Source organism: Pelophylax lessonae (genome assembly GCF_965119305.1).
Source record: "Pelophylax lessonae genome assembly, chromosome: 5".
NCBI lineage: Eukaryota > Metazoa > Chordata > Amphibia > Anura > Ranidae > Pelophylax > Pelophylax lessonae.
This window is the reverse complement of record NC_138772.1, coordinates 343,716,933-343,741,787: the sequence shown is the minus strand read 5'-3', so window position 1 is coordinate 343,741,787 and position 24,855 is coordinate 343,716,933. Positions and strand designations below refer to the sequence as shown.

Here is a 24,855-nt window from a genome sequence, read left to right as displayed (position 1 = left end):
GCTCGTTTATGAGTAAATAATATTAATACTGATGCCTTTGACATAGAATAGGGCACAGGACAGGGGTGCCCATTGTCTCCCCTGTTGTTCGCCCTTGCTATAGGAGCATTGGAAGCTGTCTTAAGGGCAGATAAGAATGTTAGGGGTTGTTGGATAAATACTTTGGAAGAAAAGACATCTTTATATGCTGATATGTTACTATACTTAGCAGGCGCAGATAGATCCTTAACTACAGCATTGAATATAATTTCAAGGTTCAGGGATTGTTCAGGTTTCCAAGTTAATTGGAATAAGTCAACTGTTTTCCCTCTTGATCCTGTGTTTACTCCTAAGATAACTCCACATGTTCCCCTACAAGTGGTTCCCAAATTCAGGTATCTAGGGATTGAGATCCAATTGCCAATATACAGTGGGTACGGAAAGTATTCAGACCCCCTTAAATTTTTCACTCTTTGTTATATTGCAGCCATTTGCTAAAATCATTTAAGTTCATTCTTCTTCCTCATGAATGTACATATAGCACCCCATACTGACAGAAAAACACAGAATTGTTGACATTGTTGCAGATTTATTAAAAAAGAAAAACTGAAATATCACATGGTCCTAAGTATTCAGACCCTTTGCTGTGACACTCATATATTTAACTCAGGTGCTTTCCATTTCTTCTGATCATCCTTGAGATGGTTCTACACCTTTATTTGAGTCCAGCTGTGTTTGATTATACTGATTGGACTTGATTAGGAAAGCCACACACCTGTCTATATAAGACCTTCCAGATCACAATGCATGTCAGAGCAAATGAGAATCATGAGGTCAAAGGAACTGCCTGAAGAGCTCAGAGACAGAATTGTGGCAAGGCACAGATCTGCCCAAGGTTACAAAAAGATTTCTGCTGCACTTAAGGTTCCTAAGAGCACAGTGGCCTCCATAATCCTCAAATGGAAGACGTTTGGGACGACCAGAACCCTTCCTAGAGCTGAGCTATCGGGGGAGAAGAGCCTTGGTGAGAGAGGTAAAGAAGAACCCAAAGATCACTGTGGCTGAGCTCCAGAGATGCAGTCAGGAGATGGGAGAAAGTTGTAGAAAGTCAACCATCACTGCAGCCCTCCACCAGTCGGGGCTTTATGGCAGAGTGGCCCGACGGAAGCCTCTCCTCAGTGTAAGACACATGAAAGCCCGCATGGAGTTTGCTAAAAAAACACCTGAAGGACTCCAAGATGGTGAGAAATAAGATTCTCTGGTCTGATGAGACCAAAATAGAACTTTTTGGCCTTAATTCTAAGCGGTATGTGTGGAGAAATCCAGGCACTGCTCATCACCTGTCCAATACAGTCCCAACAATGAAGCATGGTGGTGGCAGCATCATGCTGTGGGGGTGTTTTTCAGCTGCAGGGACAGGACGACTGGTTGCAATCGAGGGAAAGATGAATGCGGACAAGTACAGGGATATCCTGGACAAAAACCTTCTCCAGAGTACTCTGGACCTCAGACTGGGCCGAAGGTTTACCTTCCAACAAGACAATGACCCTAAGCACACAGCTAAAATAACAAAGGAGTGGCTTCACAACAACTCCGAGACTGTTCTTGAATGGCCCAGCCAGAGCCCTGACTTAAACCCAATTGAGCATCTCTGGAGAGACCTAAAAATGGCTGTCCACCAACGTTTACCATCCAACCTGACAGTACTGGAGAGGATCTGCAAGGAGGAATGGCAGAGCATCCCCAAATCCAGGTGTGAAAGACTTGTTGCATCTTTCCCAAAAAGACTCCTGGCTGTATTAGATCAAAAGGGGGCTTCTACTAAATACTGAGCAGAGTCTGAATACTTAGGACCATGTGATATTTCAGTTTTTCTTTTTTAATAAATCTGCAACAATGTCAACAATTCTGTGTTTTTCTGTCAGTATGGGGTGCTATGTGTACATTCATGCGGAAGAAGAATATACTTAAATGATTTTAGCAAATGGCTGCAATATAACAAAGAGTGAAAAATTTAAGGGGGTCTGAATACTTTCCGTACCCACTGTACACATAGGTTTCCAATAACCTCTCACATCTAATAACACACTTGCGAAACAGTCTCCAGACTTGGTACAAACTGCCTCTGAATCTCCTAGGCCGAATCAATATATTCAAAATGATATACCTTCCCAGGTTTTTATATACAGTATATTTTGGCACACTCTCGGTGTGGAAACAATTACTGTTTTTTTATGCTAAGTTCTATATGCTCCAACAGTAATCAAAGAGCAATGTCCTAAGAATATGTAGGCTTACTTTTATTCATTTCTGAAAACTGGATAATGTACAAACTTTGATGTGGCTGAATGTACCAATATCTATTCTATACTCTATTCTACGCTTTGTGCATTGTGAATGCTGTTATACTTGTCTTCTTGAATATTAATAAATTTACCCTTTCAAAAAAAAAAAAAAAAGTACTTAAGCTCTCCATAGTGAGGAAAGTGATTTTCATGCGACAGCTCCTTTATGTTTTGCACAATACCTCAATGTTGGTCCACGTGAAAACGTTCTGTATCATCAACTCAATATTTCGGTCCTTCCTCTGGTTAAATAGGCCTCCACGTGTTAAATTAGTGTAACTTAAGAAACCTAAAGATGCTGGGGGTTTGGTACTGCCCAACCCGTGGCTTTATCACCTTGTAGCTCAGTTGCAGCATTTTGCTCGACCCATGCCTATAGAACCAGTAATGGTGGGAGGGAGAGTGGATTCCATTACTGCTTTGGTGTGTCATGTAACTGGAATTAATGATGTGGCTATGGGCCTGGAGGCATTAGCCTATGCTAAATATAATAAATGCTTCCTTACATTTGCCCTCATGCAAAAAGTGTGAAATAAGTCCAGACAATTTCAAGCTGGTAGTGGCTTCACCAGCTAGAGCTCAATATGGGATAATAGGTATTATTCAGAGCTGCATAGAATGCATTAAGATAAAAAAAACTTCTGACTTTACAACTCCTTTAGGTGTGTACAATGCCAAGCACTCCACACTCTGCTTGGATCATATAATAACCAATAAAAAAGCCCAGTATAAACCCAGTTTAAAAAAGTAAACCAGTAAAAAAGCCCAGTATATATAAAGTATAAACATGTATTTCCCAACCAGAAATCAGAATATATAAGGCTCTATATATACAGTGGGGATCGAAAGTTTGGGCACCCCATGTAAAAATTGGTATTAATGTGCATAAAGAAGCCAAGGAAAGATGGAAAAATCTCCAAAAGGCATCAAATTACAGGATTAGACATTCTTATAATATGTCAACAAAAGTTAGATTTTATTTCCATCATTGAAACTTTCAAAATTACAGAAAACAAAGAAAATGGTGTCTGCAAAAGTTTGGGCACCCTGCAGAATTTATAGCATGCACTGCCCCCTTTGCAAGGCTGAGACCTGCCAGTGTCATGGATTGTTCTCAATCATCGTCTGGGAAGACCAGGTGATGTCAATCTCAAAGGTTTTAAATGCCCAGACTCATCTGACCTTGCCCCAACAATCAGCACCATGGGATCTTCTAAGCAGTTGTCTAGAAAACTGAAACTTAAAATAGTTGACGCTCACAAAGCTGGAGAAGGCTATAAGAAGATAGCAAAGCGTTTTCAGATGTCAATATCCTCTGTTCGGAATGTCATTAAGAAATGGCAGTCATCAGGAACAGTGGAAGTTAAAGCAAGATCTGGAAGACCAAGAAAAATATCAGACAGAACAGCTCGCAGGATTTTGAGAAAAACAATTCAAAACCCACGTTTGACTGCACGATCCCTCCAGAAAGATCTGGTAGACACTGGAGTTGTGGTACACTATTCCACTATAAAGAGATACTTGTACAAATATAGTCTTCATGGAAGAGTCATCACAAGAAAACCTATTCTTCGTCCTCACCACAAAAATCAGCGTTTGAACTTTGCAAATGAACATATAGACAAGCCTGATGCATTTTGAAAACAAGTTCTGTGGACCAATGAGGTTAAAATTGAACTTTTTGGCCGGAATGAACAAAGGTACGTTTGGAGAAGAAGGGGCACAGAATTTAATGAAAAGAACCTCTGTCCAACTGTTAAGCATGGGGTGGATCAATTATGCTTTGGGGTTGTATTGCAGCCAGTGGCACAGGGAACATCTCACGAGTAGAAGGAAAAATGGATTCAATAAAATTTCAGCAAATTTTGGATGGTAATTTGATGCCATCTCTGAAAAAGCTGAAGTTAAAGAGAAGATGGCTTCTACAAATGGATAATGATCCTAAACACACCTCGAAATCCACGGGGGATTACATCAAGAGGCGTAAACTGAAGGTTTTGCCATGGCCTTCACAATCTCCTGACCTCATCATAATTGAAAATCTATGGATAGACCTTAAAAGAGCAGTGCGTGACAGACAGCCCAGAGATCTCATAGAACTGGAAGACTTTTGTAAGGAAGAATGAGCAAAGATACCTCAAACAAGAATTGAAAGACTCTTGGCTGGCTACAAAAAGCGTTTACAAGCTGTGATACTTGCCAAAGGGGGCAGTACAAGATATTAACTCTGCAGGGTGTCCAAACTTTTGCAGGAATTTTATTGCCATTTTATCGCCATTTTATTGTTTGTTATTTTGAAAGTGTAAATGATGGAAATAAAACCTAACTTTTGTTGACATATTATAAGAATGTCTAATCTGTAATTTGATGCCTTTTGGAGATTTTTCCATCTTTCCTTGGCTTCTTTAGGCACATTAATACAAATTTTTACCTGGGGTGCACAAACTCGATCCCCACTGTATATATATATATATATATATATATATATATATATATATGTATGTATGTGTGTGTGTGTCACAAAGCTATGACACATGCCTAGTTTCCTGTGACATTTGTTATTTACAACATGAATTAGTAATCGTTGTAAATTATAGCTGTTTAAATAAACTCTAAAAAATAACTCCAAAACCCTAATAAAAAAGGTAATACAGACATCAAATTATTGAGCAGACAGACAACTTTACCTTTTGTGCACTGTATGTTTTCCCATCTGATGTTGTTAAAGTAATTTCTGGACCACTGTAATCAACTTTTCTCACCTGTAGGAAATAAACAGGAACTTGATGTTTTGCTATGTACACACATACTGTATAAAAATATGGAAAGTTCCTGAAGGTTTTGGATTCAGTGAATATGCAACAAAAAACTGTATTTTTGTACTTACTGTAAAACCCTTTTCTCTGAAGTTCATCGACAGACGCAGCTTCATATCTTCTTTAGACCATTGGGTTATGCTCCTCCCATCAGGAATAGGACACTAGGCAGGAAAAAGCTTTAATAGGCCTATGGCGGCTGTCCCTGCAGGCATAACCCCACACACTCTGCTACAGCATCTAGTTTCGTTGCAAGCAGTGTTTAGAAGACAAAAAAACCCCATTCACTCAGAATCAGAGGGGCGGGTGCTGTGTCTGTCAATGAGTTTCAGAGAAAAGGATTTTACGGTAAGTACAAAAATCATCTTTTCTCTATCATTCATTGACAGACGCAGCTCCATATCTTCTTGAGACCATTGGGATGTCCCAAAGAAGTATTTTCATGAGGGGTGGGAAGACAACGTAAAGAAGAACGCAACTCCCCAAAGGCTAAACGTAGCCAACCAGGTAATATGGAGCTCAACCAGGAACAACTGGAGCTTACCTAGAAAACACCCTTAAAGAGAACAAAAAAAGATTCTCTTTAAAAAGCAGCAGGCAATACCTGGCGGCCAAAAGAGGCATCCGAAGACGCTAACACATCAACCCTGTAGAATTTTGTGAACGTATGTACAGATGACCAAGTCGCCGCCTTGCAAACTTGCATCACTGACGCCTGATGGCGAAAAGCCCAAGAGGCACTCAGTGCAGGCACTCAGCGCTCTAGTAGAATGCACCTTCACTGGGAAAGGAGGAACCTGACCCTTCAGTGAATAAGCCTGAACCACTGTCTGCCTGATCCATCTGGAAATGGTCGCAGCAGACTCAGCAAATACTTTACAAGGTCCCTTAGTAAGGACAAAAAGAGCACCTGATTTTCTAAAAGACTTAGTGGCCCCCAGGTAAACCCTGATCGCCCGAACACATCCAAAGAATGCAAGTCAATTTCCTTGGGATGCTTGGGACAGAGTGAAGGCAGCACAATGTCTTCATTCAAATCAAAATCACAAACCACCTTAGGAAGAAAAGACTGATTTGGGTGTAGTACCACTTTATCTCTGTGGATCACCAAATAAGGCGAGCTGCAAGACAACGCCGCCAATTCAGATACTCTGCGGGTAGAAGTGATAGCCACAAAAAAGTCAACCTTCTGAGACAATGAAGGCAGAGGAATCTCCCGAATGTTCTCAAAACAAGGCTTTTGAAGAACAGATAATACCAGATTTAGATCCCACAGAGTAGCAGGGACCGCCTCGGAGGAGCAATATGGCGCACTCCCTGAATGAAGGTACAACTGCAAATCAAGGCATGCATAGCTAAAGGGCGTTGAAAATATATAGCCAAAGCTGACACTTGGCCTTTGATAGTGCCCAAAGCCAACCGCTGTCCAACCCCTTTCTGCAGAAAGGCCAAAACCCTAGCAACTGAAAACAAGCAAGAGTGCATCCTCAGCGATTCACACCATGAAATGTACGATTTCCACGTACAATGATATATCTTCCTGGAAGTCGACTTCCTAGCCTTCAATAGCATAGGAATCACAGAGTCAGAAAGACCTCTATCCCTCAACACCTGGCTTTTAACAGCCATGCCATTAAAGCCAGCGACTGTAAAGCAGGATGGAAGATCGGATCTTGAGACAGCAGATCTTCCCTGAGAGGAAGTCTCCAAGGAGCATTGGCGATCAACCTTACTAGGTCTGCGTACCAAGATCGGAGAGGCCAGTGTGGAGCCACCAGAATGAACGGGATTCCTTCCACCTCTACCCTGCGTAGAAGCCTCGGCAGGAGTTTCAGCGGAGGAAAGGCATAAATTAGCCAATACCGACCCCAAGGAGCAAGCAGTGCGTCTGTGGCGTCGGCCAGAGGCTCTCGAGACCTGGCTACGAACCTCTGCACCATCTTGTTGAGACGAGAAGCAAACAGATCGAGCTCGGTTGTCCCCCACTGGACACACAGGAGATAAAACACCTCTGGGTGTAGAGACCACTCCCCTTGATCCAACACCTGACGATGATAATCCGCTTGCCAGTTTTCCACACCTGGAATGTGCACAGCAGAGAGGGCTGGAACACACTGTTCCACCCAGGCCAAAATCTCTGCCACCTCCCTGGCTGCCAAGACACTCTTGGTGCCCTCCTGGTTATTGATGTACGCCACAGCCATGGCATTGTCCGATTGAATTCGAACTGGACATTATTGCAGACGAGTCGTCCAGTGGCTCAGACAAAGCTTTATTGCTCTGAGCTCCAAAATATTTATCTGCAGTTTGGACTCTTCTACTGTCCAGGTTCCCGGGGCACAGAGCTTCCCTGGTACCCCGCCCCAGCCCGACAGGCTGGCGCCCGTGGTTACCATCGTCCAAAACAACGGGAGGAAGGACTTGCCCTGGCATAGCACTAGAGAATGAAGCCACCATAACAGAGTAGATCTCGTGTTGTGGCTCAACCGAATTAAAGTGTCCAAGGACTTTGGATCCTTGTTCCATTTGACAAGAATCTCCCTTTGCAAAGGTCTGGTATGGAACAGAGCAAACAAAACCACTTCAAAGGTTGATACCATCAGACCCAAGGCCCGCAATGCAAGTTCGGAGAGAGGACAGATTGTTTGCCAACAACAACCGGATCGCCCCCTTGCAACCTCTGCAGCTTGTCCGGGAGAAGAAAGACCCTCGCCAAAGCTGAATCCAGAGTCAGGCCCAGATAATCCAGTCTCAAGGAAGGTATCAATGTGGATTTCTTGAAATTGATGTTCCACCCAAACTCCTGCAGTGAGCTGACAGTGATCGTCAGGTCGCTCATCAGGGCTGAATGGGAGTCTGCTCTCAATAGGAGATCGTCCAAAAACCCCAGTACAGCAACCCCCTGTTGGCGCAACAATGCCAACACCGGGGCCAGTACTTTGGTAAACACCTTGGGAGCGGAGGCGAGACCAAAGGGTAACGCCACAAATTGATAATGGTCTTCTGCTACGGCAAAGCGAAGAAACTGCTGGTGTCCAGCGTAGATAGGGATGTGTAGATATGCGTCCGTGATATCCATGGAGGCCACGAAATCTCCCTGGTGTAGTGACGCCACTACTGTTCAAATAGATTCCATGCAAAACCTCTGAACCTGCACAAAGCGGTTCAGAGCGTTGAGATACAGAACTCTACGCTTTTTGCCCTCTTTTATGGGCACAGTAAACAGGTCTGAATTTAACCTTTGAAGCGTTCCTGAAAAGGAACTGGTACAATCACCCCTTGCGACTGCAGATCTTGTACTGCCTCCCGTAGATTCCTTAACCGGTCTGGAGATAGGCGCAGATTGGACGGGAAGAATCTGTCCAACGGACGAGCCCAGAATTCGATCTTGTACCCTGATCGGATCATTTCGTAAACCCATTTGTCCTGAATCAAGGAAGTCCAAGGTTCGGCAAAGAAGCAAAGATGTCCCCCCACCGCAGAAGCGGGTTAGGGCGCCCCTTCATGCAGACGAGGATTTGTCTGCAGATCTGGACTGGCCGGTCTTTGATTTACCTGACCATGGCTTCTCAGAACTCCCAGAAGACCTGAGTGGCTTTCTTTTTTCTTGCGACCCGGAGGTACGAAAAACCCGCTTATGAGCAGTGAAGGAAGGCCCCCGTCTATGACGTGGCGCCTTGCCCTTAGTGGACTGAGGGAGAAGAGTACTATTGATCAACTCATCCAGAGAGAAGCCAAACAACCTCTCCCCCATAAAGCGAAGATCTGTCAAAGCCTTTTTGGAAGCCTAGTCTGCAGACCAGCTTTTTAACCACACCATGTGTCTAATCGCAATTCCCACTGCCAACACTCTGGCTACTAGGGGAGCCGCATCCAGGGACGCATCACACATGAACACCAGGGCTTGAACCATCTGGTCCATTAGTTCCAGCACCGCTGAGGTTAGCTGCTCAGCTTCCAAGTTACCTTTTAGTAACTTCACCCATTCAGTAACCGTCTGACACACTATAACATTCACAAATATTGGTTTCAATATGACAGACTAAGCGACCCCTCTTTCTTTTAAGCCATGCTGTTAAAAGCAGAGACTGTAAAGCAGGATGGAATAGAGGGCCTTGAGATAGCAGATCTGGCCTGTTGGGGAAAGGTCAGGAATCTGCTAGAGTATGTCTGTGTACCAGATTCTTCTGGGCCAGTTCAGTGCATTTAGAATCACCCTTTTCCTCTCTTGGTTTTCCTAAATGAGAAGTATAGGTTTGTTAAAAAAAAAAAAAAAAAACTCACATTTATCCTGCAACATCGGTCTGATGCTGCACCTGTCCCACGTTTGCTCTAAGCCAGAGTAATTACATAACTGTTGATTGCTCGGGTCCTGGTTTGCTCTGAGCAGAGAGCAGTGACTGTCAGCCACTGCCCTCCACTCTGCTCCTCCAGCACACACACAAGCATCGGGCAGGAGAGAAGTTGGGCACAGCTGGTTCTGGCTCCCAACTGCGTGCTTAGAGGCGGAGCCAAGTGTCAGTCAGTCAGCTGGGTGGATCCCGACAATATTTGAACATCAACCCCTGTAAGGAAAAAATCCAAGATACGACCTACAACATACTTGCAAGTAGGAAATGTGTTAGTCTCACCGAGTGAAATATGATTTCTAGGTTTGTGGTATATCTTCTTTGAGGAAACCTTCCTGACTTTTAAGAAGTAGGAATAACAAAATCAGAAACTCCCCTCTCTCTCAAGACTCTAGCTTCCATACCCATGCTATTAAAGCCAGCCACAGAAGGATGGGAGATCAGACCTAGCAACATCTCCGGGTGAAGGGCCCACTCACTCAAAGACATCTTGGAGATTGAACTCTTATAGGGAGACCTTGCTGCTGTGTTGAGCAATACAGGAGAGCAAGTGGAATGCCTGCCACTCTAGAATATAGATCGGCAACACCCTCGCCAGTGGAGACCAGGTCCTTGAACCCAAAGGTGATCTAGGACTCTTCCACAGCATGTTAATCTGGTGGCAATTGTCTGCAACTTCCAAGAAGGGGGGGGGGGGGGGTCAACGTTCAGGTTCCTTCCTACCTAAAGAAGACATATGGGACCACATCTCCCAGTGTTCCCTCTTCTCTGCTGACTGTGAGACATATGGCCTGCTGTGCTGACACCACAATAATTGGGACTGTGCTAGCCTTGTGCTTCTGGTCAGCCATGAACAGTGCGCTGGTTACCCTAGGAGATACTACCCATACCCTCCCCACCACCAACCCTCGGTCCCGTGACTTGCTTTTGAGTGGTGCTGCTATGTTTTTACATCATGACAAGCTAGGGATGTACCATTGCCTTTACTGCTGCTGCTATCTTCTCCATCGCCTTAGTACAAGCATTGTACAAGGAGGCAATATAGCTGCCATCATTACATACCTCCCCCTCAACTTCAGAGGCAATGAGGGAGTAGAGAACAAGCTAAGCAGCACACTACCATATAGGGAACTTTCCCAACATAGCCTCCCAAGAGAGGGGGGTGAGGCACTAGCTACTTAGGGGCACCAGCAGGGCTACCAGGGGCACTCACCAATCAAGCCACAGGAGGGCGAGGGAGGGGGGGGGGCAATCTTCACCCGTCAAAGCAAGCTCTGCCCAGAGGGCCTTCAGGGACTAGATCCCCCATGCTGGGGTCAAATGCCCTGGATCTGTATGGAACCCCACTGGAAAGTGCCTTGGCAGTATATCATTGCGCAGGGTTTCATACATGCAGCATCTTTTCTCTGAACGATAATAGATAAATATTAAGTGCAGCGCTAAATGTGATAAAAGGAAATGTATTAAAAAGCAGGTGTGCACTTACGGACATCCAAAGGTAAACCAGCAATACAGTCAAGACAAGCGGTCTACAGGGAAAATCTGACGCGTTTCATCTTAGTAGATCTTCTCAAAGAATATTTAATATCCTTTGAGAAGGTCTACTAAGATGAAACGCATCAGAATCTCCCTGTAGACCGCTTGTCTTGACTGTATTGCTGGTTTACCTTTGGATGTCTGTAAGTGCACACCTGCTTTTTAATAAATTTCCTTTTAAGTTGTTTTACACTATGTGCCCTTTCTTTTGGCTTTTTCAAGTGATATGGTGAATGAGGGATTCACCCTTCCTCCTCTCCACTCACTGTGAGCGTAAAAAAAACATCCAAGGTCACCTTAAGGAGGAATCTGGGAGCTTATCTGTGAAGCCTGTGTTTTATATAACACTTTATGGGACTTTCATTGTTGTTATGTGATATGTTTATATGATTTATCACTATGTTTTTTGTGAATGTTCTTAGTTCACTTATCACATTTAGCGCTGCACTTAATATTTATCCATTTTTTATTACAACCTGTATTTCAGTTGTTCAGTGCTGGCAGCTCTTTGTTTGGTTAGCGCAATATTTAAACTTTTCCTTTTTAGTTCTCTAAACGATTATAGCTGTAAAAATGGAACCAGTCTCCTAATCCCTATTAAAAGCTAGAGATTCGGGAAATTCGTGTAGAGTGCTACACAGCAGTGACCATTACCTTCAGACACCTGCAAAAAATTGTAAGCCCTTCCTGCAAATTTTGGCCCAAATCCCTCACACCTAACATAACTCTGACATGAACCTTAATTTTCATAACATTAAACTAATTTGTTCTTTATACTCCTCACATACTGCAACAGTTGCAGCCTTCTTAAATCATACAAATCTGCACTGATATTGGGCTAAAGCTTTGGGCTCCAATTACAGGTGTAATCTTCCTAACAGTGGAAAGGTCCTCCTAAATAAAGTTTGCTAAAATTCTTGTTATATACATGTATTTGTTTTTCTTTAGAACTTACAGGTGACCTAAGTCGAATATCAAGTCCTTCAGCCAATTTTTCTGTTACTGCAGAGTAACCAGCAGTTATCATTGTGTGATCCCCAGCAAACTGAGCAAAGAATTCATTGTGATCCCATGAACGAGCAGATACCTGAAAAGAAAAGCAAAAAAAAAAAAAAAAAAATTGTTATTTTTATTATAGTGAAAAGCACTTAATAGCATATAATAAAAATATACAGAAAAATTGGATTTTTTACTTACCGTAAAATCCATTTCTCTGATGTTCATTGATGGACACAGCTCTTCATCTTCATGACCGTAGGGTTATGCTGCCCCCTACAAGAATAGGACACTAGGCAGAAAAAAGCTTGAGCATGCCTATGGGGCAGTTCCTGGGGGTACACTCCCACTTCCTGCTATAGGTATTCAGTTTTGTAACAAGCAGTGTCAGAAGAAGAAAACCCAACTCCAAAGAGGGACGGGTGCTGTGTTCGTCAATGAACATTAGAGAAATGGATTTTACGGTAAGTCAAAAATCCCATTTTCCCATTCGTTGATTGATGGACACAGCTCTTCATCTTCATGACCATAGGGACATCCAGAAGCAGTGTCAAACATGAGAGGTGGCAACAGCAGAAAACAAACTTCCCAAAGGCCATCCAGGTAACATGGAGCTCAACTGAGAACAACTGGAGCTCACCTGAAGAAAACACCCTCAAAGAGGACAAATCCTCTAAATAGCAGCCTGCAAAAGCTTTGCGGCCAAAAGAAGCATCCGCAGATGCCAACACATCCACTTTATAAAACTTTGTGAATGTGTGCACAGACAACCAAGTACTCGCTTGCCCCACTGACGCCTGATGACGGAAGGCCTGGAGGCACTAAGCGCCCAAGTAGGATGCGCCCTGACCTGGAAAGGGGGAACCTGACCCTTAATAGAATAAGCCTGAACCACAGTCTGCCTGATCCATCTGGAAATGGTAGCAGCAGAAGCAGCCAGCCCATTGCAAGGTCCATCCGTCAGGTCAGTGAATCTGACTTTCGAAACGACTCCGTAGCTGCCAGGTACACCCTGATTGCCTGAACCACATCCAGGGAATGCAAAGCAACTTCCTTAGGATGCTTAGACTTAGGACACAGTGAAGGCAACAAAATGTCTTCATTCAGATGAAAATTGGAGACGACCTTTGGAAGGTAAAGTGGACATGGTGGAAGAACCACCTTATCCCTGTGAACAAGTAGATAAGGTGAATGGCAAGACAGTGCCGCCAGCTAAGACAACCCGCGGGCCGAAGTAATAGCCACCAAAAAGGACACCTTCGGGGACAATGTAAGCAGGTGTCAGAGAAACCTTCAGCTGCAAACTGGCCGTCACATGACACGCACCACATAACTTTCACATGACTTCCTGGCTGCCTATAAAAGCTGAGCAAGTGCTCAGAGGAATTGCTGGTTTGCTTTCAGCTTCCTGTACCGGAGTTCCTGTTTCCTGTTTGATCATTTATCTGCTGTGACCCGGATCGACCCTGACCTACTCTGCTCTTCTCCTGGACCCGACATTGGCTTGTTTTACGGACTTTGCTCTTGCCTCCTGTGTTTTACCCTCTGCCTGCGACCTGGATTCACCTTCAGTCTCCTGTGCCTTGACCTTCTGCTTGTGACCTAGTCTTGTCTCCTGTCTCCAGTGCCTTGACACTCAGCCTGTGTCCTGGATTGTCTGCTTACCTGTGTTTGACCCTCAGCCTGCTCCGGACTTTCTTCTTCTGCTGGATCCTGATCAGTCTCTGCTCCAGTTCTACAGGACCTCAACGCAAGCTCTACCCTGCCTGCTGGTAGCTTGTGCCTCTTTGTGCCATCCACCCTCTATATCACCTCCAGAAGGGCGGAGTGCGCTTAGTCGCAACAGCGAACCGCTCTTGGCATTTCGGCCTCGGTGAGTACCTCTATTCTGATAGCAGGAGAATCCCGCAAATATTTTCAAAGGGAGGTTTCTGAAGAACTTACAACACCAAATTGAGGTCCCGCGGTGGCAATGGGGACTGCATCGGGGGGAGCCAAATGTCTCACTCCCTGGAGAGAAGTACGCACCAAGGAGTGTGAGGCTGGCAGATGTTAAAAGAAAATCGCCAAGGCTGAGACCTGGCCCTTGATGGTACTCAAGGCCAAACGTTGCTCAACCCCCCGCTGGAGGAAAGCCAAGATCTGAGTCACCGAAAAGGAGCGAGGGGGAACCCCAAGAGACTCACAACGCAATGTATGTCTTTTCAAGTACGATGGTAAATCTTCCTGGAAGTATATATAAAAGCATAGGATTTACCGAATCAGACAACCCTCTATCCTTCAGCACCGGTCTTTACAGCTAGGCCATCAAAGCCAGCGACTGTAAAGCAGGATGGAAGATTGGTCTTTGAGACAGCAGATCTTCCCTGAGAGGGAGTCCCCAAGGAACATCAGTGACCAGCCGTATCAGATCAGCGTACCAACACCGGCGAGGCCAGTCTGGAGCCACTAGAATGACTGGAATTCTTTCTGCCTCGATCCTGCGCAGGAGTTGCGGCAGAAGCTTGACAGGAGGAAAGGCATATATCAGACGATAAGGACTCCAGGGGGCCACTAGGGGATCTGTGGCGTCGGCTAGAGGGTCCCGAGACCGTGCCACAAACCTCTGAACTTTCCTGTTGAGGTGAGAAGCCAACAGGTCCACCTCGGGAGCCCCCCACCGAGGACACAACTGACTGAACAACTCTGGATGAAGTGACCATTCTCCTTGGTCCAACGCCTGTCGACTGAGATAGTCTGCCTGCCAATTTTCCACCCCTGGAATGTGTACAGCAGAGAGGGCTGGAACGAACCGTTCTGCCAACTTTTGAATGCTGGCTACTTCCCGAGCCACCAGAACACTTCTTGTGCCCCCTTGGTGATTGACATAGGCCACGGTCATGGCATTGTCAGATTGAATCTGTACCGGACATCCCTGGAGACGAACTGTCCAATGATCCAGGCAAAGTCTGCTCACTTGGAGCTCCAATACATTGATCGGTAGCCTGGACTCCTCCAGAGTCCAAACCCCTTGAGCACAATCCGTGCTGAGGACGCCTCCCCACCCGGATAGGCTGGCCTTCCGTGGTGACAACCGTCCAGTACAGGGGAAGAAAGGATTTTCCGTGAAGAAGTTCCGGAGAGCGAAGCCACCAAACCAGGGACCCCCTTGTTCTCCGGCTCAACATGATCAGATTGTCCAGACACTAAGGATCCTTCTTCCACTTCACCAGAATCTCCTTTTGCAGAGATCTTGTGTAGAACTGTGCAAATGGAACCGCCTCAAAAAGGTAGACATCAGGCCCACCACCCACATGCAAGTCCGAAAAGATGACCGTCTGCTGGACAGCAGAAGCCGAATCTACTCTAGCAACTTCTGAAGTTTTGCCAGCGGGAGAAACACTCTGGCCGAGGCCGAGTCCAGAGTCAGTCTCAAATATTCCAAGCTCGTGGACGGAACCAAAGCAAACTTCTGAAGATTCAGAATCCAACTGAACACCCTCAGTGTTTGCAGAGTGATCTCCAAGTTGGCCAACAGTGCAGTTGAAGACTCGCAAAAGCAGATCGTCCAGGTACCCAAGTATTGCGATCCTCTGCTAACGCAGTAATGCCAGCACCTGGGCCAAAACTTTTGTCAAGAAACAAGGAGCGGAGGCGAGACAAAAGGGTAACACCACAAATTGATAATGCTCCTCGCCCACGGCAAAGCAGAGGAAGCGCTGATGGGGGATACAAATAGGTATGTGAAGGTAAGCGTGCTTGATGACGATGGATGTGAGAAAGTCCCCCTGATGTAGGGATGCTACCATCGTGCGAATGAACTCCATTCGAAACTTCTGTACCCACACAAAGCAGTTCAGTGCCTTTAGGTCCAGAATTAGACACACCTTGGGAACTGTAAATAGGTTTGAATAGAGATCTTGAAAGCATTCTGACATCGGAACAGGGACAATTACTCCTTGAGATAACAAGTCTTACACTGACCCATGGAGATTCTGTAAGCGATCTGGGAATAAGTGCAGGTAGGACGGAAAGAACCTTTCCGGCAGGAATGATCGAAACTCGAAGCTTCACTTCACTAAAAAATGCAGCGACCACACGGCGCTCCCGGTTCAAGGGGGGCGCCAGGAAGACCGCATGTCCACCCACCTGGGGGGAAGGGGGGGGCGGACACCCGTCCACTGCTCCATCAACCCGGTCAGCAGCCCAAACAGTCTAGTCATCAGCTTGGACAGCCGGCAGTGAGTGGGCCACAAAGCCGCGGCCTAAGTTTGGGGCCCGATTCGGCCACGTAAGTTGCGAGTCCACCGGCAGCTCTGTTAGCTTATTCAGCAACTCGGACAGCTTGGTCAGTCACTCGGACAGCTTGGTCAGTCACTCAGACAGTTTGATCAGTCGCCGGGACAGCCAGCTTCGTCAGCATGAAGCGTGCGTCCGTCGGCAGCACCGTCCGCTATATTAGCAGCACAGACAGCCTGGCCAGGCACTCTGATAGCCTGGCCAGGCACTCGGACAGCCCAGCCAGACCGCAAAGCCGCAGCCTCAATTTTTGACCCGATCCGGCCTCGTGAGGTGCGCATACGTCAGCAGTACTGTCCACTATATCATCAGCTCACTCAGGCACCCCGACAGCTTGGTCAGGCACTCGGACAGCTACAAGTAGGCCGCAAAGCCATGGGCTAAATTTTCGGCCTGATCCAGCCCCATGAGGCGCAGACCCGCAGATGGTCTGACATCCGCTCACCCCAAGCCCAATAACCACCGCAGGGAGCCAAGAGGACATCCCTGCCCGACACTAACCCCCAGGGGGCCCGGGAACTTGCTCAAAGACCCCCGTGTGCGATCCGCAAAGTCCGGTCTGCAACAAACACTTTCCCCCCACTCTTACAGGAGCAAGTGGCAAAGCCAGCTCCTACCTCATCCAGGGGGGGGGGGTGGAGGTAGGTTGGGGCCAAAAGACCACCGTGACTGTTAGAGGGGCTGGGGGAATGGAAGGAAACCCAGGAGTCCGACCATCCCAAGGAGGGACCATCCACCCCGAGGTACCATAAAGGGAGAAGGGGGAGACTACTTAACCACACCATGGAACCGGGTGGGCACCACTCTGGGCAGACCACCTCCCCATCTTGGAATGGGGGGTGTTGCGGGCAAGAGGTACGCTGCGACTCAGGTCACGACCAGGTCATGTGCATCCTCGCGAGATATTTCACTCGCAGGCCAGTCCCCGCCAGTGGGACTATGTCGTGGCCGACCTAGCGCAGAGCTGAGGCCTGCGCGCACTCGCTGGCCAGACTAGGAAGACCGTAAGGATCTAGGATATCCAGTCTGGCAGCTGATTGTAGTTCTCACAGGAACCAAATTGATTGTAGTTCTCACAGGAACAGAAAATAATAAAAGAAGAAATAAATTCAATTAAAAAGAAAAAAATGCCAGAACCAGAGATTCGGGCAAGGAGCTAGGTCCTTAATCCTTACTAGCCAGAAAAAAACTGAGATCCTAGAGCAGGAAGTGGGAGTATACCTCCTAGGAACTGCCCCATAGGCGTAGTTAAGCTTTGTTAACTTTTGTGTCCTACTCCTAGGCAGAGCAGCATAACCCACGGGTCAAAGAAGATATGGAGCTGTGTCTGTCAATGAACGAAAGAGAAAGGCAGTTTTTTTTTTTGGGGGGGGGGGGGGAGGGGGGGAATTCTAGAACATATCCATATCAATATAGAGGTAGCGATTTTAGTGTTAGGGTGGACTTCCTCCTTTAACGTTTCACAATGTAGTGGCTGTATTTCTTTTTTTTTCAATTCTTTTTATTTTTGGTAGGCGACAGAACAATCAAAGATCACTGACTTTGTGTAGAGCACAACATGAAACATACTTAGCTATAAGCAGCCTTCCCAAGTCAGTCTCCCGCGACTTGCGGGAGTCTCCCGCCTTTGACTAGCAGATCACAGACACCCGCAAGTGCCGTGCGATCTCCTGGCTGCCGCGGGAGACTTAGGATGTCTGCAGTCAGTGACAGAGCCGCTGCTTCCTGTATAGTTCCGGCTCTGTCACAGACGGAGTGATATGAAATGCACTCCGCCTGTGATAGGAGCCCTCCAGCAGTACCCGCATGAACAGCATTACCCGCCAGCAGTGCCAGCAGTACCCACCAGCATTACCCGCCAGCTAAAACCAGCAACATTACCAGCCAGCAGTAACCGCCAAAAGAACCTGCCAGCAGTAACTACCAGCATTACCCACCAGCAGTACCCACCAGCACTACCTGCCAGCACTACCCACCAGCAGTAACCGCCAGCATTACCCACCAGCAGTAACCGCCAGCATTACCCGCCAGCAGTAACTGCCAGCATTACCAACCAGCAGTAACTGCCAGCAGTAACCGCACCAGCAGTACCCACCAGCAGTAACCACCAGCAGTCTGCAAAATAAGTAGAAAAGGTATGTGCATTAGCGCGTGTAAATTGTTGCAATATGTTTTTTAAAGTGGAGTTCCACCCTCATTTTATACTTACCTCCATCTTCTCGCTCCGGGTCACCTGAAAAACAAGTGGCTAATCGCATTTTTTTTTTACTTACCTCGTAGCGAAGAAAATATACTTACCTTACTTCCTTCTTCCTCCTTCCTCGGCCGCGGCCCGTCGTCACTTCCTGGCTCTGCAATGATTCCTGGGAGCTGAACGCCATCGCTCCCAGGAATCATTGCGCCTGCACCGGCCCTCTTCCGCCTTCTTCGGTCCCACGATGCCCTGCGCCGGCCCCGCCGTCACTTCCGGGGCGCGCGCGTCATCCCTCCACAGCTTCTGGGCATGCCCAGAAGCTGTTTAGAAGGGGATGACGCGCGCGCCCCGGAACTGACGGCGGGGCCGGCGCAGGGCATCGTGGGACCGAAGAAGGCGGAAGAGGACGCAGAAGAGGACGCGCTGGCTTCAAGCTGCCCACATCTGAGATGGCAGCGTTGGACAAGACTTTTTCAAGGTAAGTATTTGTCCTAACAGGTAAGTGCAACCCGGGACAGATCAGAGGCTAGCCATTGTGGAATGCACTAGCCCTGACTGTCCCGGGGGTATTTAAAAAAAAAAAAAAAAATTCCAGGGTGGAACTCCGCTTTAATAACTAGATGCGTTTTGTCATAATAGGTCATGTCCTTGTTCATACATGTATGAATAAGGACATGACATTTTCTGGCTGCCTAAGTCATATGTGCTAGGGGAGCAACTAGCCCCCAGCACATAACTGTAAATATCCCAGCATGTGAAGTGTTTCTGACTCCTACCACCATGACCACTTCAAATCACTGAAGTGGTCATGGTGGTTAGAGTGTTCCTTTAATATCTCACAAAAGAAGTAAACCTGGGTATATTGATTCCATTTCATTTGATCATCCTCTAGTTGTGTTAGATAAGTGGGGGGGGGGGGCGGCGGCGCGGGAAGGGCGCGGTGGCGCATCGGCGGCGCGGAGTGTCACCTCTCTGAAATTCGTTTTTGCAGGTTGGGATGCCTGCTATAAGTCATGTTAGATATGTATGGTATAAGTTCTCCACACAAAAGCAATAATACAGAAAAACATCTAAGAGGTAGGCTCCAGAAGAAGTAACAGTATTCTAATGCCTAGTGCACACGGCTGAATGTCGGGCGGCATTGGCCAGTTCATGTCGATGGGGCATGACCAAAAAAGGTCTGCCATTTAGCTCCAGATCCAGACCAGAAGGTTCTGGCAGGGGGGCTGTTCCATTTGCAGAACACAATAGAACAGCGGGAGAGATCGCTGTACTAACCTCGGAAACAGCAGCTCCTTAAATGCAAAAAAAACCTACTAGTGTATGCTAGATTTACAGTGCTCAGCATAAATGAGTACACCCCAACAGATTTGTCAGAAAGCCTTTACTTTCCTTTCAGAATCAACATTTTCTTTGGGACACTATACTACAAAATACTCCTAGAAATGCAGGTCATTGATTGCAACCAAGATTTGTTAATTTGCACACACAAAAAAGTATTTTTCCTAACAAATTAATTCAAGACTATGTTACAAAAATGAATACACCCCAATGAAAGTCTTGTAAGCAAAGGTGAATTTTATACATAAAAATCATAATCAACAAGAACTACAGGCGATTATACAAAAAAGTGCATTTTCATTGTATAATTGTTTGGACAACTCTATGTCGGTTGATGTGCTGGCAGTTTTTGTTTATATGTTGGTTAGCACAGTAAGAATTCTATTATATTATTTCAACTACAGATGAGTCCAATTATTCATTCCAGCAGACAGTTGATTATAAAAGGGGATTACTTAAAGAAAACCTCTTCCCATTTCATGCTGTCAGCAATGGTATCACATGGAAGAGAAATGTCACAAGGCCTGAAAAAACAAATTTTCTTTACACAAGAAAAGTGAAGGCTACAAGAAGATCAGCAAAACTTTAATCAGTCCCATTACTGTAGCAAAAGTGATAAAAACAATTTACAAAGATGGAACTGCAACCATCTCACAGAGATGTCCAGGCTATCCATGGAAGGTAACACCTCCACAGAAGCGTCTTTTGATAAGGGTTAAAGAAAAATCACCCTGCAAGTTCACTGCAGTTATCCAAAGTAGAAAAAGCCAAACTGGGGTGATTGTTTCAATTGACACAATACAGCGCACATTGCAGAGCAATGGTATGCATGGGTGTTGTCTACGAAGGAAGCATCTCCTAAAGCCCATGCACAAAATAGCCCACCTAGAGTTTGCCAGGGCCCGTGCTGATAAAGAAGAATACTGGGGACTCTTTACTCTGGAGTGATGGGACCAAGATAAATGTTTTTAGAACTGATGGCTTCAAAACTGTATGGCGTCGCAAAGGTGAGGAGTACAAAGAAAAATGCATAGTGCCTACAGTGAAACATGGTGGTGGCAGTGTCCTTCTGTAGGGCTGCATGAGTGTTGCTGGTGTCGGGGAGCTGCATTTCATTGATGGTATCAAAAATTCAGATGTACTGCTCTATATTGAAAGATAAGATGATACCATCACTCCATGTCCTTGGTCGTCGTGCACTTTTCCAACATGAAAGTGATTTTAAACACACATCTAAGGCCACTGTTGCATCTCTGAAGAAGAACAGAGTGAAAGCGATTCAGTGGCCAAATAGGTCTCCTGATCTGAACCCAATGGAACACCTATGGGAAATTCTGAAGAGACAAGTTGAGCATCCCTCTCCATCCAGCATCCAGGCTGTAAAAGAGATCATTCTTGAAGAATGGTAAAAGATAGATGATGTCGCCAACTTGTTCATTCTTTACTTAGAAGACTTGGTGCTGTCCTTACAAATCATGAAGGTCATAGAATATACTAGCTGTAGTAGTTTTTTGTGGGGTGTATTCGTTTTTGCATCAACTAATTTGAGTAAAACTGAAGCTTTTGTAATCCAAGTTATATTATTAACCTTACTTTCATGTAATGGAGCTAAACAAAAATTGTTCCTGTGTTCATTGAGATATTGATTAAACTCTTACTTTCCAAAAAGAACATACTCATTTATGCAGAACACTGTAAATTTATTTTATTCTTTGGTGGAATCACCAGGTGAAATAAAGGGAAAAAAAGCCCCCCCAATAAAAAAGAAAAAGAATGGAGTCAATACATCTAAAAACTGGTAAGCTGCAATAGATTTCAATTTTGTTTTTTTGAGTTTAATACCGCTTTAAGTCTGTACCAATTCCGCATTTTAGACAGATACGATACCTCCTATATTTAAGCTTAAAAGAGAATAGGTAGACATGCCTGCATTAGAATAACACAACTTGTTTGAGCTCTAATTATTTTGGCGATTATGAGTTAATGCCTGGCAGGATTGTGTATGGTGTATATGCTTCACTTAGGTTTCTCACACACATGTGGTGGAAGACTCCAGGACTTATGAGTGTTATAAAAAAAGAAAACTTTTTTTGTTCTCAGAATCTGAATAAGTTCTGTTCTAGGGCATTGAGCCTAGAAACTTTGTAGAGCTTTGGATGGGATAAAGTCTCTATTCTTTGTGGCAGCCAGACCTCAATGTTAGACTCACAGGCCTTTCCATATGGAGGCTGATTGATGCTCAGGGTTCTCTTGTTTTCTTTGTTGTGGCGCCTTCTGGCGTGTGAAAAGGCTTTGTGCTGACGGAGTACAAAAAAATGAGGGGCGTGTCCAGCTCTAGAAATGTGAGCAGCGCTCGCCTTGAGCTCCATCTATACCAATAGATCCTGCAAACTATCCCGCTTGTACAGCCCCTATGCTCAACCACTTACCACCATCTGAGAGACTTCAAGACTGTCCTGTAATTCCTAACATGGAAATAATTGGTCAGATGGATCCCAAGCTGGCAGGAGAGCGGCTTGCAAAATTTGCCTACACAGAGGGCAAATATGGAGGCCTCTCCATGCAGCCGTACACAGGGAGATAAGACTAAGAGACCTTCAATGGACAAGTCTCTGCATACACTTCCAAAGCACTTTAAGATTCCCCATAAAACACACTTAACTTGTGATACTGGACAGAATAGCCACGAGGATAGGAATCTCCCTGGCTTAGTTAGCACCTTGATCGCACAGACATACAACAGTGAGGAGACAGAGAGTCATATGTTTTTTTTTTTTTTTTTTTTTTTTTTTTTTTTAGCCCGTAGCGTGTGCAACACACTCAAAAGACTCCACCCGGTGCATAAAAAAGTGCACACACACAAAGTGAGAACACAAAAAGTGCACAGGGTGTGCGAAACTAGTGGTCTTCCCTCCGAAGAGGTAGGACCCAAACCTCGATCCCCCGGGGCGCAAGACTCCTGACAGGGATTAAGGTACTCATGGTCTGTCTGGCCGAAACCAGACCGACCCCGTTCTTCAGGGGGACTGCCGAAACAGCCCCCACCGAGTACTAAGTGGGGCTCCCCCGAAGGGAGACCCCATGAGAGAGGGCGGACTTAGCCAAAAGGCCATATCCACCCCCTCCCAAGACTTAAGGTAGGGCCCGAGGACCCACACCCTACAAGTCGTGCAAAATAAAGAAGACAAAGGTGATAGTGCAGGTGACAAACTACAAAGAAAAAGAGACAAACAAAACAAAAAGTGGGGGAGGGGAAGTGGGGAAAGTGCTATGGTGCCATGTGAGGAACCAAGGCAGGCCTTCCAGCCGGAATAAAAAATTCCTCTGGTGCAAGCCAAAAGGCCTGTCCCAAGAGGCAGGTGCGGAAAAAGTGTGCATAGTGCAGTGACCAAGGTGCCAAAATAACTCAGGCGAGCTGCCCCTCACCAGTGAGAAATCAAGGCACCCCTGGGCTGCCACCCCAGGGGCACTTGCACTACGGGCTTTCTCTATCCCGGCCCAATGGCCAGACCGAGTGTAGCCCTTACCTACCAGGAGGTTTGGAACATGTACAGCTTGGGGAGAGCCTGCCTACAACTGGGGACAAGCCTTTTGCAAGGCCAGATTCAACCCAGGAGGAAAGGCCCACCCACCGCCATCCACGTTCCTCACCAATCACATCCAGGAGCAATACTAACCGTCATTTCCCAGCTTTCTTGCTCCCTTCAAACTGATAGGGTCGGACCTATTCAAATCAGGAGGCAGCGGACCCATCCGGCTTTCTCTGACAGTGCCTACTTCCCGGTCCCCCAGTGACGTCTGGAGCGCCCCGGTTCATTTCAGCCCCTGCCGATACTAACCCTCAGGGTCCATACCAACTGATAAGAACAGATACTACACTTGATCTTAGCCAAAAGGCCGAGAAGCGAGAGAACAGAGAGTCATATGTGGGGTATGCACAGCAGAAATAATCCTCCCCAAGCTATGCAAGCTGAAGGCCATATGCGAATGGCAAGCTGCATTAACAAACCAAACAGACATAGTGAGGATGGATCTCTTCTCTATTATGAAACAGGATATGCAAATATTCGACACGGGGGGGGGGGGGGGGGTTATTTGCTAAAACTAGAGCATGCAAAATCTGGTGCAATTCTGCATAGAAACCAATAAGCTTCAAAATTTAATTGCCAAAACTTAACTAGATAAGCTGAAGTTAGAAGCTGATTGGCTACCATGCACAGCTGCCCCAGATTCTGAGTGCACCAGTTTTAGTTAATCTCCCCCATGGTGTCTACCGCCAGTGCCATCTTAAGAGTCTTATAGGCCCCTGGGCAATGCAGTGCACTGGGGCCCCCTGCCTACACAATCACCCACAAGAATACACATTACAGGGAACACTATATACTACAAGAGAGTACAACTACTACCTGGAGTCAGGGCCGTCGCGTCAAGGCAGGCAAACCAAGCAATTGCTTGGGGCCCCGAGCTGGCCTGGGGCCCCAAGACCCGACACAGACTGACATTATCATCCAGGGCTCGAGTCCAGCTGCGGGAACGCAGAGGAACGATGACGTCGGTTCCTGAACTCTTTCCATTGCAGGAATGCAGTTCCCATTACCTCCTGTAGGGGGCCCGTCCGGCAGCTGTGTTTCACAGAGCATCCGACAAAATTTTACAACACAGGCACATTTTTTTTTTTTTGCTTCTGAAGTTCTGCCTGTTTGCCGAGTTCCCTGCTGCTCCCATGTGGTCTGAGTGACCAATGACCATATATCCTGGGCCCCAAGTTCCAGTCCTGGTGGAGTGATATGCTGTGTCACAGGGAGCAGAGGCTGTCAGCAAACAGCAGCTTCTTCACTGACTGTCTTGTGTCTCCTTCAGCAAGTAAGTGCTGAGCTGAGGAGAGGGAAGGCTCAGGCTCTGGGGAAATCAGCAGCAGCCAAAAGCCACCAAAGCACAGAGGGACAGACAGTATGAGGAAAGTGGGGACCAGCAAGTCTGCAGTGAATGTTGCTTAAATAAGGTATTGTCATTGTCACTAA

The 24,855-nt window shown here is 46.2% G+C and overlaps 1 protein-coding gene across 2 annotated transcripts in view; it reads right to left on the bottom strand.

Moving 5' to 3' along the window:
• Positions 1-24,855, bottom strand: part of KDM1B (lysine demethylase 1B) — a 128,544-nt gene that overhangs the window by 42,827 nt on the left and 60,862 nt on the right. For both annotated transcript variants that reach the window (XM_082258769.1, XM_082258768.1), the window contains exons 15-16: positions 11,981-12,112; positions 5,012-5,086 (exon numbers count right to left, since the gene is read on the bottom strand). In XM_082258769.1, coding sequence (XP_082114895.1) covers positions 5,012-5,086; positions 11,981-12,112 — 207 coding nt within the window. The remainder of the gene's footprint in view (positions 1-5,011; positions 5,087-11,980; positions 12,113-24,855) is intronic.